This window comes from Sinohyriopsis cumingii, chromosome 3, assembly GCF_028554795.1.
Source record: "Sinohyriopsis cumingii isolate HCF-2022 chromosome 3, ASM2855479v2, whole genome shotgun sequence".
Taxonomy (NCBI): domain Eukaryota; kingdom Metazoa; phylum Mollusca; class Bivalvia; order Unionida; family Unionidae; genus Sinohyriopsis; species Sinohyriopsis cumingii.
The window spans coordinates 107,360,500-107,378,921 of NC_142963.1; the positions used below are offsets into that span (position 1 = coordinate 107,360,500).

An 18,422-nucleotide genomic window follows, 5' to 3' on the forward strand; every position below is an offset into this window, starting at 1 on the left:
TTATAGACTATAAACTTATGCATTTCATGCATTTAGGTGATATTTCTACTGAAACAAGACAAGAATGGATAACAAAGCAGAAATTAACAGTGCAGCATGTAAAAAAAACTTGCTAAACCAACTCCATTACTACAGAGCAAGCAAAAATAGTATCACGTTAACTTGTAAATGACAACATCAGGTCAACGATAGCATGGTGTAACATGGTCTTAAATAGATAAAGTCCATAAAGGTGACAAAGTCACTCAAATGTGGCAGAAACTAAAAATAATGTATACAATCTGCAGCAGAATGACTGTCCCAAAATAAAACCAAACTGAAACTTGGATGGTCCAAATTGAACACTAAAATGGCTTGGATTGTCGGTCTTAAAATGCAAGCTGTTATCTGTACTGCAGCGAAGCTAAAAACTAGCAATACCTTGTGGCGGCAGGGGGATTTAATGGGCAAGAGTTATTGTCCTTAGTCTATATGAGACAGACAGGAAAAAAATGATTTTGTCTTTTAATAGGGCTGGATTTGCAAGGCAGCAGGCTAATATTCCTGATGTCATGTGACGGGGGAATGTATCTTAAGGAGAAATGAGCACAAATCTAACAATTGCACATCTTAGGACAGACCTTGATATCTGCCAATATATTTACTAAAGTATAAACTTTAAACTTCTGCTTCCCAAAGCAGATAAAAATCTGATTAACAAACTGAAAGTGCTGACCTGCATTTACTTCAAATGTGGAAGTTAGATATCCATCTTGACAATACCCACCTTATAGAAGACATCAGGTACATACTGTTCATTTGAAGACTCTTTGATGTAACCCAACTCAGGTGCATCTTTTGTAGGTATCAGGCAGTCATCCCTGACCAGTGCCATACACTGATTTGTCACCTGATAGCCCTCAAAATGAATCTGATTACTTGAATCACCTATAAAACAAAATATAACAAATGTAACTTTGATATCCCTTTTTTACAAACCTCACACATTAAACATCATGAATAATTTAACCAGTATGATTCTAGATCCTCTACTCTCTCTACATGGCTGCAATAAAAAAATTACATAAATTAATATTTTAAACATGTCATTATAATCAAAACTTTGGTAAATGTAACCTTTAGACACTCCATAGGGACCCCTGCGATGGGTGCCAGAATTAGTAACTCTTTGCATGTTGCTACCATATGGATAAGTACATTGTATGGTTTTATTAATTTCCACCCTGTGGTTTAAATGATAGGGTAATAAACTGATTGCAGACAGATAGAAAGCTAACACAAAGTGCATGCTTCTTACATAGTAAGAATAATATTAGTAATTCTCATTATGTAATATTCATCCACATGAATTGGTAAAAGACTCACTTTGTGTCAAGATATGTGGATGCTCACTGAGAAGTGTGAAGTTCAGATTATTCAGAATTCAAAATCTCCGGACTTTCTGCCAAACCTTTTCTGGTTTGGAATAAAGAGGACAAAAGGGATGAGGTTTGGCAAAACAAGAACCGAAATGCCTCTGAGACAATTTGGATCGCCCACTCTCTTGGCAGAAAGAGACGGATTCAATGCTGTTTAAAAAAAAAAAGAGTTAGGCACCTACTAGATACTTGTCTGCATGCAGTCAGGGACACAAGTCAACTGTATGAGAGTGGAGGTGCGAGTGTAGAGAAACTTTGTTTCCTATCTCCTTGATAAATCTCCTTGATAAGACTTCTGAGCAATTAACGATCATATATCTCCTTATCTCCATTCATCACGTCATTGATTGTGAATCAGAAATGATGTATAAGATAATGGTTGCTGTGAAATGGAGGGTCAGTTCTTTGTGTCTGCAAGTCCTCTATCTTGCAAACGAACAGCAGAGGCGATCCAAAGGGAGGTTTACAATGTCAGGGCAATAAGAGCATTGCTGGCCTGGTCTGTAAGCCTTCAGGAAAAGGAATGAAGGGATAACAACCCTGCTGTCGAAAACAACTGAGGCCTTGGCTTTGCATGCCAGTGTAGAAATGGAGGTGGTGGACGTTCTTAGTCTGGCAACAACCCATAAATTGTACTGCCACCTTAAAGATATACTTGGTTTGCTCTATGGTGGGATCTTAACATGAACTATCATCAGGTTTATCTCCATATTCAGTGTGTGGGTTGTCCTGGTCGGGTTAAGATCAATATCCATATAATACATTCTTGGAGGCACAGACGAGGCATGGTCATTGTCTCTAATACTGTCATGGTACTGTCCAAGAGGACAAACCATAAGTAAAAGGCTAGCAGTATCCACAGGATGTAGTCACCAAATCAGTACAGATGACTTGTTGAAAACTAAACCAGCCAGTATGGGTGTCAGGTGTATGGACAGCAGTGTAGATGGCTATGATGCTGGAATAATGGTTGTTGTTGTTGTTGTTATAGGGTTTAACGCCATTTTTCAGCACAAGATAGGTTATACATGACGGCCAGTTTTAATGGTGGAGGAAGAACCCGAGAAAACCCCGGAAAGAACCACCGACCCACGAGAAGCTACCGGCAAGCTTTCTCACATATCCACATTGGCCGAGCCTGAGACTCAAACCCATGCAGACTGAGGTGAGATGGCAGTGATCCGTGACGGAGAGCGCTTTAGACCACTCGGCCACTTGGGGCCCCCTGGAATAATGGTAATATTAGGTGGATGGACAGATCTATCAATAAAATCCCTGGTAATGTTAATGTTCCATGGCTCAACCTGACAAGGCGTATGATACAGACCTGTTTACCCTATCCAAGGCATGTCATTAACAAACAACTTAATGTCATTAATTATTGTGGTCTGTCAGTAACCCTTCCACCCGATAACTGCATAATCACAGTCTTGCACACAATATGTAAATACAAATTAATAAAAATTCATGCTAATATTGTTTATTGATACAAGAAAACTGCAATAAATCTGTATATTTGAATATATATATATATATATATATATATATATATATATATATATATATATATATATATATATATATATATATATATATAAGTTACAATATATGATAAAAAATTTTTTTATCAATATGCTATGATTGGTTTAGATGTCTAATGTACATAAAAACGAAAAAATATAGGTCAGTAAAGGCAGTTATCTTCATGTGATGAGTAAAAAAAATCCTTAATTTTTTTTGACACATTTAAATAAAATAAGCATTTTTATGTTTCTCCATAAAAGCTCAATAAGAATGCAAATTTCTGTTGAGTTATTTCTTCCACTAAAATATCACGTGTCCATGATATGGGAGGGAGATAAAGTATGATGTAATTAATAAGCAGATATAAAATCATTATCTGTGGCAATCTTTGAATCTGGCAACATATGTTTCACTGAAGATATCTGCTAAGACTAAAGGTAGATTATGTTTAATGATAAACCTAAAAATCACTGCTTCTGCATTTGAAATAGCTCAATGACTGGTGATTGCACTGTCTTACTTGATAAGGGTTTTTAATGAGGTAGTTTGCTTTTTCAATGCAATAAAGTCATTATGGCTTTTTAACTTTGGACTCTGTATGCCTTTTGCAATGGTTTCTACCACCATGGAGACATGAGATTTCCATGTTATATACTGTGCAACATGATACTTTGATACAATGAACTATTTTAAGAGTGGACACATGTAAGAATATTTTTCTTGAAAAGTTTTTTTTTCTTTCTCTCACTAGCTTGCTCTGTAAACTGTTATTGCATTTTCAATTTTTATTCCTTGCATGATTTAACAACACAGCAAAACAAAAAACATTTTTCCAAAATTAAAATACAATAACTAAAATGAAAAACTGGAAATATAACATGAAGTTTGGCAGGTACAAAATAGAGAGCCATACATGTGCACTACAATGGGAAATCAGGGGACAGCACTAAATATTATTGACTATTATTTCGGTTTCATATGTGACATCAAAAATGGCTCTCAAAGTTATGATAGTCTGTAAATTTTGATTACTGTTTGTAGTACCATAATATGAGTTGCTTCTCAGTAATAAGTATGATGAAACCATAACGGTAAACAGAACTGAGGATGATACTGAATAGAAGCCATATGGTAAATGAAAGGTATGGATTGAGAGCCAGATGAATGCACAGTACAGTTGGCAGCCAGTATGGCATCAAAACTGAGGTGTGGCTGGATGATATGGACAGTATGGTCTGCAACCATATGGACAGCTGGACAGTATGGTCTGCAACCATATGGACAGCTGGACAGTATGGTCTGCAACCAAGATGGCATTAAAACTGAGTTGTGGCTTGACAGCAAATCTCATTCATGTCATTTATAAACCCCATGTGACTGGACTTACACACCCAAATGCCATGCCTGGACATGCAGGGAGACTTAGGCCATCTAGGCTGCTTACAATATGGTGTAAACTCCCCCAAAGTATCGAAATTCTTGCCTAAAGCAGGAAGATGGAAGGACACAGAAATGGGGGTTCAAGTCATTAATAAACCCTATGCACCCCGACTTACTGGCCCAGGCCCATGCTCAGACATAGCAGGAGAGGACTTGCACCACCTGTGCTGCCCAGAATTTGGTGGAAACTCTCAAAAAGTATCTAAATTCTGCAGATATGACATAATCCCCCACCAGGATGACCAAAGTCTCAGTATATGGTGAATGTTCATAACATCAGTACTCTCTGTCCTTTGATTCTGAATGTCCAAAAATGTTAGTGCTCTTGTTCCTTTCATTTCCATGTCACTCCAAGTTTCTTCCAGTTTTCCTTAGAACTGTTGACTATGTATTCTCTAACTGGCTCACATGCTGCACATAGTCAATTATGTACACTTTGTATATGCGAAATATGAGTCAGGGATTTCTCGCTGGCAAACATTCTTGCATTTAACATACATAGTCATTGTAGTTGATTCTTAAACAATAAAGTAAGGAAAGCAAAAAAAGGTAATGCATAGTAACTGTGTTATAAATGCAAGAGACTGCAGCTATATCAGGGTGATAAATAGTGTGTGCAAATAACGAACTTCAAGACACATTCTATTACAATGTAGTCAGTAGAGACATGGGGGAAACTAAATCTGCAATTATGGTCAAAATTTTAAAAAATAATGTATACCACCTGTAGAATAATTATTAATACATCTGAAAAGAACAAAACCTTCAATGGACGGGATGAAAAGTAGCACAAATTTCCAATCAATTTTGGGAGGCGAAGTGAATGATGTCAGTTCACAAGCAAAAGCTTAAAACAAGCACCACCTGTAGGCAGCAAGGGGAGGTAGTGGATTGGAGTTATTGTCCTTTGTCTTTATAATATAGACCAGAAAGATGAATTTTCATCTTTGAGAGGGCTGGATTTGGGAGGTAGAAGGGCTTATATTTCCAATGTTAATGTGATCAGGGAATGTATCTGAAGGAAAAAATGGTTCAGGCTGTGAATCTGAAAATAACTTGAAAACAAACCTTACAGTGGCTGGCTGCAGGAGGTGGCTGGCGATGTGAGGTGACCATAAAGTGGGTTGGAATTTTATGAGCTTTCATATTTACCTGTTACTATAACTGTAACGAACTTTGATCCAAAGTGACCATCTGAAGAGAGCTTGCAGGGGTTTGTGTACTTATTCTGGAAGTCTGCGGCCATTATACACTCCTCGGCACTGAGAAAATGGGAGTCCTGAAAAATATTGGATATGTACTGGATATCAACACATACCTGACAAAGAAAGCAATGTATAGTTACTTTTGTAGTACTTTGGATTGTATCAATTATGTGATATAAAATTCCTACAAAATATGAATGAATATCAGTGAGACCTGAAGCAAGTATCATAAAGTTCACAGAAAGATTAATGTTAAGTCCTGACGATTAAATTAATGGATAGGACAGCATATGTTAAAATAAATTCAAAAGAGTGTAACTACTTCTGTCCATCAAAAATGAAACTGTGTTTCTTATTTGATTGGGTGTATTACTGACTGAATGTCAAGGTTAAAATGACATGGCATAAAAGAAAAGAATATTGCACAATTATGTAAATCAAAGTCAGGTTATCCATATTACCATCTATAACTATTTATAAGTCAGATCCAACGGCAAACAACATAGAACCTAATCTGCCATCACATAGTGTGCCAGCAGATCATGTTATTTGTTTTACTGATTATTCTTAACAAAATGCACAGATCCAGATCTGCTGGAACATTATGTGATGTCAGATCTTGGTTTGTGCAGTTTGTAGTTGGAGCTGCCTTACACACAAGTACAGATGGTTAATGTAAATTGCCTTGCACAAAACATAAAATACAACTGAACCTCCAAAACTCAAAAAGTAAATGTGCAGTTTTTGAGCTTGTAAGCATGAAAAATCTTTATGCTGCAACTCAGAGTCATTTGAGTAATGCCCAAAGCATGAGTGATTAAGATTTCACTGCAAATTTACAGCAAGCAAAAATACAAGCAAATGCACAATTACAAAATGAGATACATAGTTCAGTCTCAAGATCATTCAAGCTCCTCACAATGGGCTGGATTAATTGTGATCTTAAATTATTGAGATTCCACTTAAACATTCAATGTGACAAGCAAAAACACAAGTACCAAACAACACATAAAGTCTAGTCTCATGAATATCATTCAAACTCCTCCCAATGGGTTGAAATACTACTTTCTTTTTAATGCACTGTCAACAAATTATTCTTGACTGCTGTAACAAACTAAAGTGAATGTTAATATAGATAAATGTCTAATCCAATACTAGATCATATTTCAACCTCCTTAATTATAAGGTACATCATGCTTAAAACCCCCGGATAAAGATTAACATTCTTTTGACATCGTTTCTATTATAGGTTGGGAAACAAATAAGGTAAAGCTTTGTACTTACAATATTGCCTCTAAAGGTAAAGCTTTGTACTTACAATATTGCCTCTAAAGGTAAAGCTTTGTACTTACAATATTGCCTCTAAAGGTAAAGCTTTGTACTTACAATATTGTCTCTAAAGGTAAAGCTTTGTACTTACAATATTGCCTCTAAAGTTCTTCACTGTTCCAAGTTTTAGGTCCTCTGCAACAAGGTCTGTGAATATCCAACCTACTGGACGAATTCCTAACTGCTCAGCAACTCTATTTACAACTTCTTCATTGGGATCTGGCAGCAACTCAATTTTGTTCTTGCTATTTTTCTGCAGAAAAGTAAAAAACAAACAGAACAGATTAACTGTAAAGTTACTTAGTTTGAACAGGCATATATATTACATATTCTTTTCATTTTGTTATTTTTTTAAATGAAAAACTCAAACCTTTTGTTGTACTAAAATTTGAGGATATTTCTCTGCCTATCCTTTCATAATATTATGTTTAATAAACTATAACAAAGCTAAATATATGGTATAGACAACCAAAAGGTACAAACATTATCCAAAAAGGTGCATGCAAATATTTCTGAATAAATGGTCAGAGCTGAGGGCAAAATTTAGTTGTCTAAATGACAGTCATTTTCATTGTCATGGTGGAGACAAAACGTGAAGCCCTGTGCTCCTCCGATAATAATGCAGGAATAGAATTTACAAACTAAAAATATGTTCAAGAAACAAACTAGCCTAAATGTAAACAGAAGGGATTGAAGCTCTAATGCTCCGAAAGAATCTCCAGGATTTCAAGATAAGACTAATCTTTTCATTTTAACCACCAAGAGTTTCAGATTAATAAGATTTTCAAAATAGATGCTGTGGATGTCAGATTGGTACCAATTTCATTTAGGACCAACAAGACATTATAAGAAGTCCTCTGGTGAAAAACCCACGTTGATATGACTTTCCATTTCAGAGAAGTAACAATAATAAGATTTACCAGATGGTTTCCATGGCTGTTTCCATGGTGGCCATTCTGGATATCAGACTGGCACCATTTCCATTTAGGACCAACCATCTATTAACAAGAAGCCGTAACATGATTTTTCAAGATGGCCATTGTGGCAGTCATACCATACTGGAAGTCAGATTGGCACCATATTCATTTACTACCAACTAGAGATTATAAGAAATCTTGCATTGAAAACCCAATTCTGATATAACCATTCATTCAGGAGTGGTGATAAAAACATTTTCATAAATTTCCACTGCGGTGGTCATACTGGACATCAGACCAGCACCAATTTTATTTTTGACCAACATCATAAGAATTCTTCTGGTAAAAATTCCCAAGTGAATGCAACTTGCTGTTCATGAGTAGTGCTAAAAAGAAGATTCTTCACACTCACTGCATGAATATGCCTGATCACTGTCTGCTTCCATTTTGGGATATATTATTCCCTGTGGTAATGATGATGCAATGTCATGATCCCTAAATAATCCATTAAAAATACCTGTAGGTAGGGAGTGAAAACAGTAAAAGCTGACTGCACTGGGTGATTTTCTTGCACCTGGGCAGACAGTTGGTTAGCTATGAGAATGGTCACCCAGTTCTTGGATGTGCATAAGGTGGTCTGGTTAGCTTTAATATCAGTTGTGCAGGAAATATGACTGGGCAGATAAACTTGTCACTATTGTCCCCATCACAATATGCATGTGCAGTCACTGGCCTGATTATCTGCATGGATTTTTCACCAAGGTTCCCATATTTATACACAGAAGATACCGTATGCATAGCTAAATCACTAAGATCCCCATAACTGAGTCCAGGTTGGAATGACTGGGCTGGTTAGATGGCCAGTACAGTTCTAGACTATGCTATGGTACTGTTATGTTGGATCCACCAGATCTAAAAATACCACAAATACAAGGACTTTAAGGCCCAAAGCCAATGCTTATACATGCACAGGAACTTACATCCACTCTGAAGTTTAAAAATGGGGGAATGATTCCCCACTGTGTCCAAATTATATGCAGGAGTGAAATATGGAAAATAAGGCTTATCCAACTGTGACTTCAACATGTTTGCCCCCAAATCAGCTGATGTCATAGTGGCATACATCAACAATAGCATATTGTACCACACAGTCTAAACTGACCAAGTCCAAGAAAGTTCTATATTTCACAATTTCATATTCACCAAATTAAAATATAATGTATACCAACTGTTTATGAATGAACATTAATTCGAATAAATCTAAAATTTGGAATGAATGGACTGATCGTAACACAAAATGACTAAATGACTGATGTAACAGGAGGCTCATTCCATACTATGCTGTGTATGGAAGCAAAACTTAAAAACTGATAACACCTAGTGGTGGCAAGGGGAGGAAGTGGGCTTGAGTTACTGCCCTTTCTCTATATGAATTGTGTCTGAATTTTAGGACTAGAATTGGGAGGTAGCAGACTTATATCCTAATGTTAATGTAATTGGAGAATGTATTCAAAGGAGAAATCATGTTCAACACTAACCTGTGGTGGTTCATATATTGCAGCAACTGTTGCCTTGATTCCAAGAGGAACATCTTTGTGTGGTTCATAGCGTCCATATAGCATACCTAATCTCTGGTTGCCAGTACTCCGCCAATAATTCAAGAAGCGGTCACACAGACTAGGGTTCTCAAACAGAATATTATCAACATGACGATACCTCTGAAAAAGTCAATTATTCCAATAACTCAAAATATGTCACTGTTTGAGTGAAAGCATTATCATTTTTATCTGCATAAATAACACAAATATTTCATTGAATGCTGCACATTTATTTGATTGATCTATGATGATGTTGATGAGGATGAATCTGATAAAAATTCATGGGAAATTTACCAAAACTGGACAATGTTGGAAACAAACAGTTTGACTGATTTATGAAAATGGCCAGAAGTTTAATGTGACCAGTCTATGTGGCCAGTCTGCAGAAGAAGGCAGGATCAAAACTGGCCAGTTTGGAGAATTTTCACTAGATATTATTACTTAGCACATTAATAAAGTTTTTATTTTCACAAATGAAGAATGCAGAATGATGTGTATTCTGTGCAAACTTCTAAGCAAATATGAACTAAATATTTATTTGTTATGTATGTATGTATGTATGCATGAATGTATGTATGTATGCAGCATGCATGCATGTATGTATATATGTCTGTATGTATGCATGTATGTTTGTATGTATGTCTGGATAGATAGATGCATGCATACATGTATTTTGGTTTAATGGGAAGTTATTACAATACCGACTATATGGTGCTGATCAAAAGATTAAAAGTAAACTTTTAAAATGTAAATATAAAGCACTGCAAACACGTTTAAGGTAAACAAAAAATTTCAAATAAAAATAAACATGAAAAATACAAAGTAAAAAATAAAAAGTAAAGATTTTAAATTTTATAAAATGTATCTAAAATAAATGAGACAGGTAAAAAAACCCATAAAATACTTAAAATTTTAATGTTCAAAATAGAAACAAAATTATTATTCTCTATAAACAAATATACCATTAATCAAAATCTTCTTGATGAATGTTAAAAAGGAAATGATCCTCTTACTATAAATTAATATGACATACTGTAATAAGTATGCACATAACTAAGAACTAAATCATACCCTGATCTGTATTGTTTACAGATTTACAATCTGCAATCTGTTAAGGCATTGGTGAACCCAAAAACAACAATATCATAATAGTCTGTTAAAAAAAAAAAAAAATCATCATAAAGGTTCATTAAAAGCTTCTTAAAGAATAACTGAATATTGTTATTTGCATGTGTATTGTATAATCATATATCACAGAAACACTGCAAAGTCATTCCTAAGCCATATAGCATAGCTTCCAAAAAAAAAATAAAAAAAATAAATACATTTCAAAACAAAACAGGACAAAGAAGAGAAAGGAATTTTTTAAGTAAATTGTGTTTTTCAGAGAATACTTACCCAATCACATTACCCTAGGAATATCAGCCTGCTACCTCACAAATCCAACCCTACTAAAAAGACAAAAATCATCTTTTCCTGTCTATCTCAAATAGACAAGGGGCAATAACTCTAGCCCATTACCTCTCTTGCCAGTGCCAGATGTTGCTAGTTTTTAACTGAGCAATATACAAATGAGGATACTTGCATGGTGGGATGGTTGGGAGGCTTTTTAAGTAATGTGACTGAGTAAATATTCTCAGAGAAACACAATTTACTTAAAGATTTGCTTTCTCCTTCAAATACGTTCCCAAACACATTAACATTAGGAGGATACATAAAAGGAGGAATCACCATGCTAATGAACACCCCATTTTTCTAATTACATAAGCAACACAGCCTGTGTTCACTTGATCTGTGACAGCTACATATGGTTAAGAAGATAATTACTGAAATCTTCTAACCTACAAAATTTCACTGGTGAATCAAGTGAAGCTGATAGGCTGTGTTGACTGTTTAAATTTAGTCTGGTGGTCATCTGGGCTGCTGCCACCACACCTACCATATTCAAGGTTTGTCTCTGCAAAGATAAATCCTTGGGACTGAAACTCAAGAAGGTTGACTCTGCATGCCAGCCAACAGCTTCTACTATAACTGGGATTGAAATGTTACATTCAGGTGCAAGGCTCGTGGAGATCACTCTAAACTCCAGAGTGGTAATGTTCGTGAGGTGACTCGGATCTTGTGAGACCTCTGGGTATGCCACAAATCAAGAGCTTCTTAACTGTCACAGGAAGAAAGAGGCATATACATGTTCCATGACTTGTCTCAGAGCATTTCAAGTAGCGCTTGAGTGCGTCAACATGATCTTACATGGATGCTGTTCTTGATCTATCTAAGGAGAGTGAGCAAATGAGAATTCTTTCATTACTGAATGATGGTAACCTATTTTTTCTACAAAGCCTGGTTACATCAAGAGGATCACCAAACTATGCAATCTGAACTGAATCTAGTTCTGGTCGACAGAAAGGGCATGTAATTCAGTCTTGAAATCCAGTCTTGTTGGAAACGGACTCAAATTGTTTGATGATCCTGATTACACAAACATGAGAAAGCCATACCAGATTTAGGCTAATGATAAACTCCATACCCAAATGGACAAAATGCTGAAATGGATGGAGGTCAGACTTTTCCCAGCCTAGATGAGAGAAGATCATTTCTACCTTGAAGCAGATTACAACTTACCATGAACTGATTACTTTGTCACAGTAAGCAAAACAAGAATTTCTGTGATGCTGGATGGATAGGGATGTGAAAATATTCATCAGTTAGGTCAGGACTGATTACATACTCATCCCTATGGATGGAGAGACAGACTGATTTGTCTCCATCTTAAAAATTTCGGTGGTGAAATGAATTGGTTGAGGTGACTCAGGTTGATGATCTGCCTCAACTTGCTGTTCACCTTCTGAATAAGAAACAACCTAGAACAAAGCCCCAGAGATTGTGGTCTTTGCACAATCATTACTGCCTGTTGTTTGAAGAGTGATGTATCTCCTGTTGTAGAAAGGCATCCTTCCAATGATCTGACAGTATGTCTGTGATGAGGGGGGACAAGACTGTCCGAAATAAACTGGATCACCCAACTATTCTGAGGAAATAGGGAGATCCAGTGAGCCTAAAATTTAAAGGATGCAGCTGCTCACAGGTATACTGTCTGTGGCAGTGGGAAAGGTAGGTAAATTTTTAAAGTTAGGAGGCTTGAAGGCAGAGAAACTTGGTTTCTTGCCTCCACTGTATGCATGCCTCCTAGCTTGGTAAGACTGTTGTATCCTGTCATTGGTCTGAAATCTATATTGCAGATCTGATCTCCATACATTTAGCTGAGTGGGGAAGGAGCCTAAAGGATGGCATTTCTTCAACCTGGTTGAAATCTACCATGGTCTTGAGTAGCAGTAGGAGGTGAAGGTCAATCTGAAATGGCCACACCCATAAATGTCCTTGACTGTGACCTTGAGGCTAAATAAGTCCATTCCAATTTTGGATTTGAGTATGGCTGAATTGTAAGAGCTTTGTCATACTCACTGTGTGTTGAGTACTGACCTGATTTCACTGGCAGCTCTGGAGAAGCCATAACAGCTGGCTTCAATGACTTAATTCCATCCTCTTTGAAAATGTCACTAACTCTACCATGTAAATAAGTAGTGAACATATTCTAGCACTGCTGGAAGAGCTGGCTGGTTTGCCTGGCGTATTGTCAGCCTGGATGCAGGCAGTATATAGAAGACGTGCAGCTATCACTGGTACCGGCTGCTCTAAGGGCTTGGCTAGATGAAAAGATTTCTCATTGAAATCTCGGTTATAGTACAAATATGTCACAGACGGTATGGCTAAACATAGATCTGTCACCAAGATGCCTGTAAATCCTAGTTGGCCAGACCACATGATCAAAAAGGTCCCCATGCTGGAATGGTTGGTATCACTGGTACCAGCTGCTCCAAAGGCCTGACTGGACGGATATATTTCTTATTGAAATCTCCATCACATAAAAGCTATGTCACAGACAGTATGACTAAATGGATGTATCTGACACTAAGATCCCCATAAATTCTAGTTGGCTGGACTGTTTTCTCAAACAGTCAACTATCCCAGACTGCCAGTGACAGTGAGACTGTATTATGAAATGACTCAAGAAAAGAAAACAAAGCATAAATTAGCAATTCAGCATGTTACTAACTCACTATTGCTGTATCCCAGACTTCCTCTGTCCTCGTATTACACACACTTCATTGCTGCATGTCATAGACACTATACTTCAGTACATACAAAAGAAAAATCATGGCTGACTTCCTTTGCTCTGAACTTTGCATTGTATGTATTTAGTTCACATTTCTACTGAAACAACACAGAAGAGAAAACAAAGCATAAATTAGTATTCAGAAAGTTACTAACTTGCTAATATCAACTCCATTACTAACAGAGTAATTGGAAATAGCTAGTATTGTGTTTGTGCCTTCTAGACTATGCTCTGACCTTATGCATTTCATACATTTAGTTGACATTTCTACTGAAATGACACAAGAATGGAAAACAAAGCATAAATCAGCAATTAAGCATGTACTAAGCTGCTAAACCATCTCCATTACTAATGAAGTGAAAACAGTGTTGCAATAACTTGTAAATGCCAATATGAGGTCAACAAAAGTGTAAAGTATCATGGTCTTAAATAGATGAATTCCATAAAGGTGACAATATCACTCCAATTTGGCAGAAACTGTAAAAATAATGTACAAAACCTGTACAAGAATGATTGACCTACATAATAAATCCAAAATTCGGGTTGGATGGTCCAATATGAACACTATGATGGCTTGAATTACTGGAGGTAAACTATATGATGTTTTCAGTAAAGCAGCAATGCTGAAATACTAGTGACATATGGCGGATGCAAGGGGAGGTAATGGGCAAAAGTTATTGCCCTTTGTCTCTACAAGACAGACAGAAAAAGACGATTTTCATCTTCTAGTACAGTTGGATTCATGAGGTAGGAAGATAATATTCCTAATGTAACGTGACTAGGGAAGGTATCTGAAGGACACATGAGACACATCAATCTCTATATGGCATATGTTAACCATCTACCTACCTGTCTATTAAGTGTTACAGCATTAGGTTGACATTTGGTACAGATACCTCCTGGCCATGGTAAATGTTCTTTGCACCCTGGCTTTATCCTACAGCTGAGGTTTTCTAATGTGGCAAATTTTCCTCTGTTAATAAAATTTGACTAAATAATATTTTTTCTGCAAAAGATAATCTAAAGATGAATTGTAAGAATTTATCTCAATATATTTTTAATTTTGAACTTTTAATTGTTGTTTTCTTTCATCTAGCACAGACAGTTTAACAAGACAAAGGTTCCTGGCCATTACAACCCAGAAGTACTAACCTAAAGATATTCAAAGCAATATCTTTAGACCACAAGTGTTTCCTGCACTTGGGCTGAAACATCTTCCTGTAATAATTAAGTTGTGAAGAATAAAAAAAAGAATTATAGAGCCTACTTTCATTATTATAAGAAAGGACTCATGCTAAACTTTATACAGTGAAAAACTAGTTATTAATTTTACTTTAAACAACATATAATCTATCTCTGACACATACAATAGTCATCATGATTAGTTTTATGCAAAACTTATTTTATTTAGGAGAAAAGCATATTGTAAACCTACCTGGCAGAAAGTAATGTTGGTTTTTTATTACTCATACATTAAAGTAATTTACTTCTGTAAATTTCTGGTCATAAAAAATGTATTTTATTTCTAACGTATCATAACTTTCACAGTCATCAGGTCAGAACTTACTTATCTACCCCTCCAGTTAATTTTCGGATGTACGAGTGGAAGGACAGGTACTTGATGGGAGGATCACAAGTTGCCAAATACTGCTCATCATAGGGCTACAAAATTAAGCATGAATATAGAACATGGACAAAGATATATAATACAAGTCTATGTAATTATTCAGCATAAATAAAACATGGATAAAGATATACAATACTGGCATATACAATTATTCAGAATAACCAAAACATAAAGATTTTGTAATAATGATTCCTTTTCCAAACAAGTGACACCAATATTAAAGAAGGGTGAATAATCTGAGGCTTGAAACATAAGTTTAACATATTTAGATTTCATTTTTGATCTTGTGCTATATCATATTTATATTCATTTGGAAGAATTATCTTCCTGAATTTTTACAGTTTTCAAATTTACCTTTAGCTGGCACTACATAGCCTCCACTGTGCTGAGGTGGCATAAAACAGTACAACATGCATACACACAATCAAATACAAATGGTCAGTTCTCTGCAAAATTACCAACATGGTTTAAACATATGAATGACAACAGTGTTATTATGTACAATGTAAACAGTACCAATAGTTTAACGTTTTTGCTATTGGTCAATATGTATAAGTACTGACAAAAATACATAAAAATATCATTTGATTCTTTATGTAGTAAACATGTACTCTCAAACACTACTTTCAAACTTAACTGCCACCATGGCAGCAACATTGGAATAAAGGCATTCACAATGACCACCATTAGACAGAATATTTCTGGCTCATCTATTCATAATTGTATTTTCATTTTCACTGTTGTAGCGCATAATTGTTTCTTATGCCAATATTTCATCAAGATTTTTTGACTAGATGACATTCCATTCTTTTTAAAAAAACTAGTTTTGTGCCCTGCTGAATAAGAATCACCCCATGCATGCATGTGTTTCCACAGCAGTAGACTGTATTACTGTGTGGTTCATTCATGCAATGAAAGATGAGTAAATTGTGTTATTCATATAACATAACAGACCAAATTGCTTGTTTTGAAGTTTACAATATAAATGTATCTGGCCAAATAAATGTAAAAAAATATTAGGTCATCATTCATGTGGCATAGACTGCCCTTGCAAGCTTAGGCATTCTGTTCCACATGACCCTGTCTCCAATATTTTTCAATACTCTGTTAATAAACAATATTTATATCATTTAATTGTGGTTCCAAGATGATAGTGTCAGACCTGTTTAAAGTGTGTGTGTGTGATTTTGATTTTTAATGTAGATTTAACAATTTTTCAGTCATATCGTTATGTCTGCAGTGTGGACATTTATAGTGATGTTTACCACTGGGGCAACATGCTGCAGACATGTAGCATCATGTCCCACCCAGTCACATTATCCTGACACCAGGCCAACCAGTCCTAACACTAACCTCTTAATGCTAAGTGCCTAGTGAGGTAGCTGTTAATACCATTCTTATAAGTATGTGGTGTCACTTAGCTTGGGTTCAAATTAGCAACCTGCTGCATCTGAGGCAGACACTCTAACCACTATGCCACTGGAGTGGTCTCAGACCTGTCTAACTAGACAGATGTCTACAAGTAACCTGCTAATATTCAGTCCATAGTTTGATCTACCTGTCTATAGTTTGATATCCTTGTCCTGACAGCAGGTTCAACATCAATAAATTGCATCATAAAGCATCTAAATGGCTACTAGTGTCCTTAAGTCTCTGTTCAACTGACACCCTCCACCCTTTTATATCAACCGTAAGTTGAATGAACTGGACAATGCTTAGTTTATAGCTTCATTTCTATTAAGACAATGCCATCCATTGGTGGAAGTGATAAAAAAACACTACTTTAATTTTTATTCTCAACAGTTCATCATGACAAAATAATATTATGAGCTTCATGCGTGATGATCTTATTTATAATTACACAGATATCATAACATACTGAATTAATGAAATTGACAGCTTCCATAACAGCTTTAAAAAAAATACTAAAAAATACAGCTCTGGCATAAAAGTTCTAGGTCTGTAAATTCTATACCCTGAACAATAGGCCATATTTTCTTTTAAATTTCTGTACAAACTGGAGCGAAAAATCATAGCAATAAACTTTGCTGCAGTGCATTAATACTTGAAATTTGTATGTTTTGCAAGATTTTATGAAATTTCATCCAACAACCAAGGACAGGAAGAAAAGTAAATTGTATGACTGAAAATAACTCCAGGAGATGAAAGTAAAAACTATCTTGATGCTCAAGTTTCTTGAAACATACTGTTTCAAGTGCAAGGTTTCTTTGGAATAAAAATAAGATCTAATTCATGTTCCAAATTTACTTGACTACAATTCTGAAATGTGGTGCAACAAATTCAATCATCTAAGCAATAGACAGCTGCAATATTTTTACCTCTAAAGGAGAGCAGTGAAGGCATTTTCCTAAGGGTCCATGACGACAACTGAAACAAAATTAGTTAATGTCACAAATATTCTTCACATTACAGACTGGAAAGGAATCTGCATAATGGTAACACGGTAGCAAATACTTTTCACTGCATAATACAAACTTGTCATTAGCAAGATAGTAACTTTGCATGCATAACAAGCCCTTTTCATTGCACAGTAAGTACTTTTCATGGCATAATATGAACTTTTCATGGCATAATATGAACTTTTCATTGCATAATACAAACTTTTCATTTACGATATCAACTTTTCATTATATGAAATGACTTTTAATGTATTTTATGAACTTTTCATTGCATAATATGAACCTATCATTGCATGACAAGAACTTTTCATTACATGAAAAAAACTTTTCATTGCATAATATGAACTTTCATTACATGAATTTTTCATTCCATAATACTTTTCACTACATGATATGAACTTTTCACTGCATGATATGAACAATTCTTTTGCATAATAAGTATTTTTCATTGTACGATATGAACATTTCATCTGCATGATGATATGAACTTTTAAAGTTAGTAAACTGTAGCTCACAAGACAATTCCACTATGTAACAAGAATCTGTATCTTTTACACAATGTTCTTTAAAAAAATAGAAAGCAAATTTTTAAGTAAATTATGTTTCTTTGAGAATACTTACCTAATCACATTAAGTTAGGAATATTAGCTTGTTACCTTGTGAATCCAGCCCTACTAAAAGACTAAAAACATATTTTTCTAGCTCTTTCATACAAAAGGCAAAAACTCTTGCCCATTATTTCCCCATGCCACCACCAGCTGTCGCTAGTT

General features: G+C 35.5%; 1 protein-coding gene across 1 annotated transcript in view; it reads right to left on the reverse strand.

The window, feature by feature from the left end:
• LOC149803497 (nuclear protein localization protein 4 homolog) overlaps positions 1–18,422 on the reverse strand; it is a 59,423-nt gene that overhangs the window by 22,451 nt on the left and 18,550 nt on the right. Inside the window, exons 5-11 of the mRNA XM_089953227.1 lie at positions 17,572–17,620; positions 15,173–15,267; positions 14,455–14,578; positions 9,372–9,551; positions 7,008–7,169; positions 5,535–5,661; positions 767–927 (exon numbers count right to left, since the gene is read on the reverse strand). Coding sequence (XP_089809353.1) covers positions 767–927; positions 5,535–5,661; positions 7,008–7,169; positions 9,372–9,551; positions 14,455–14,578; positions 15,173–15,267; positions 17,572–17,620 — 898 coding nt within the window. The remainder of the gene's footprint in view (positions 1–766; positions 928–5,534; positions 5,662–7,007; positions 7,170–9,371; positions 9,552–14,454; positions 14,579–15,172; positions 15,268–17,571; positions 17,621–18,422) is intronic.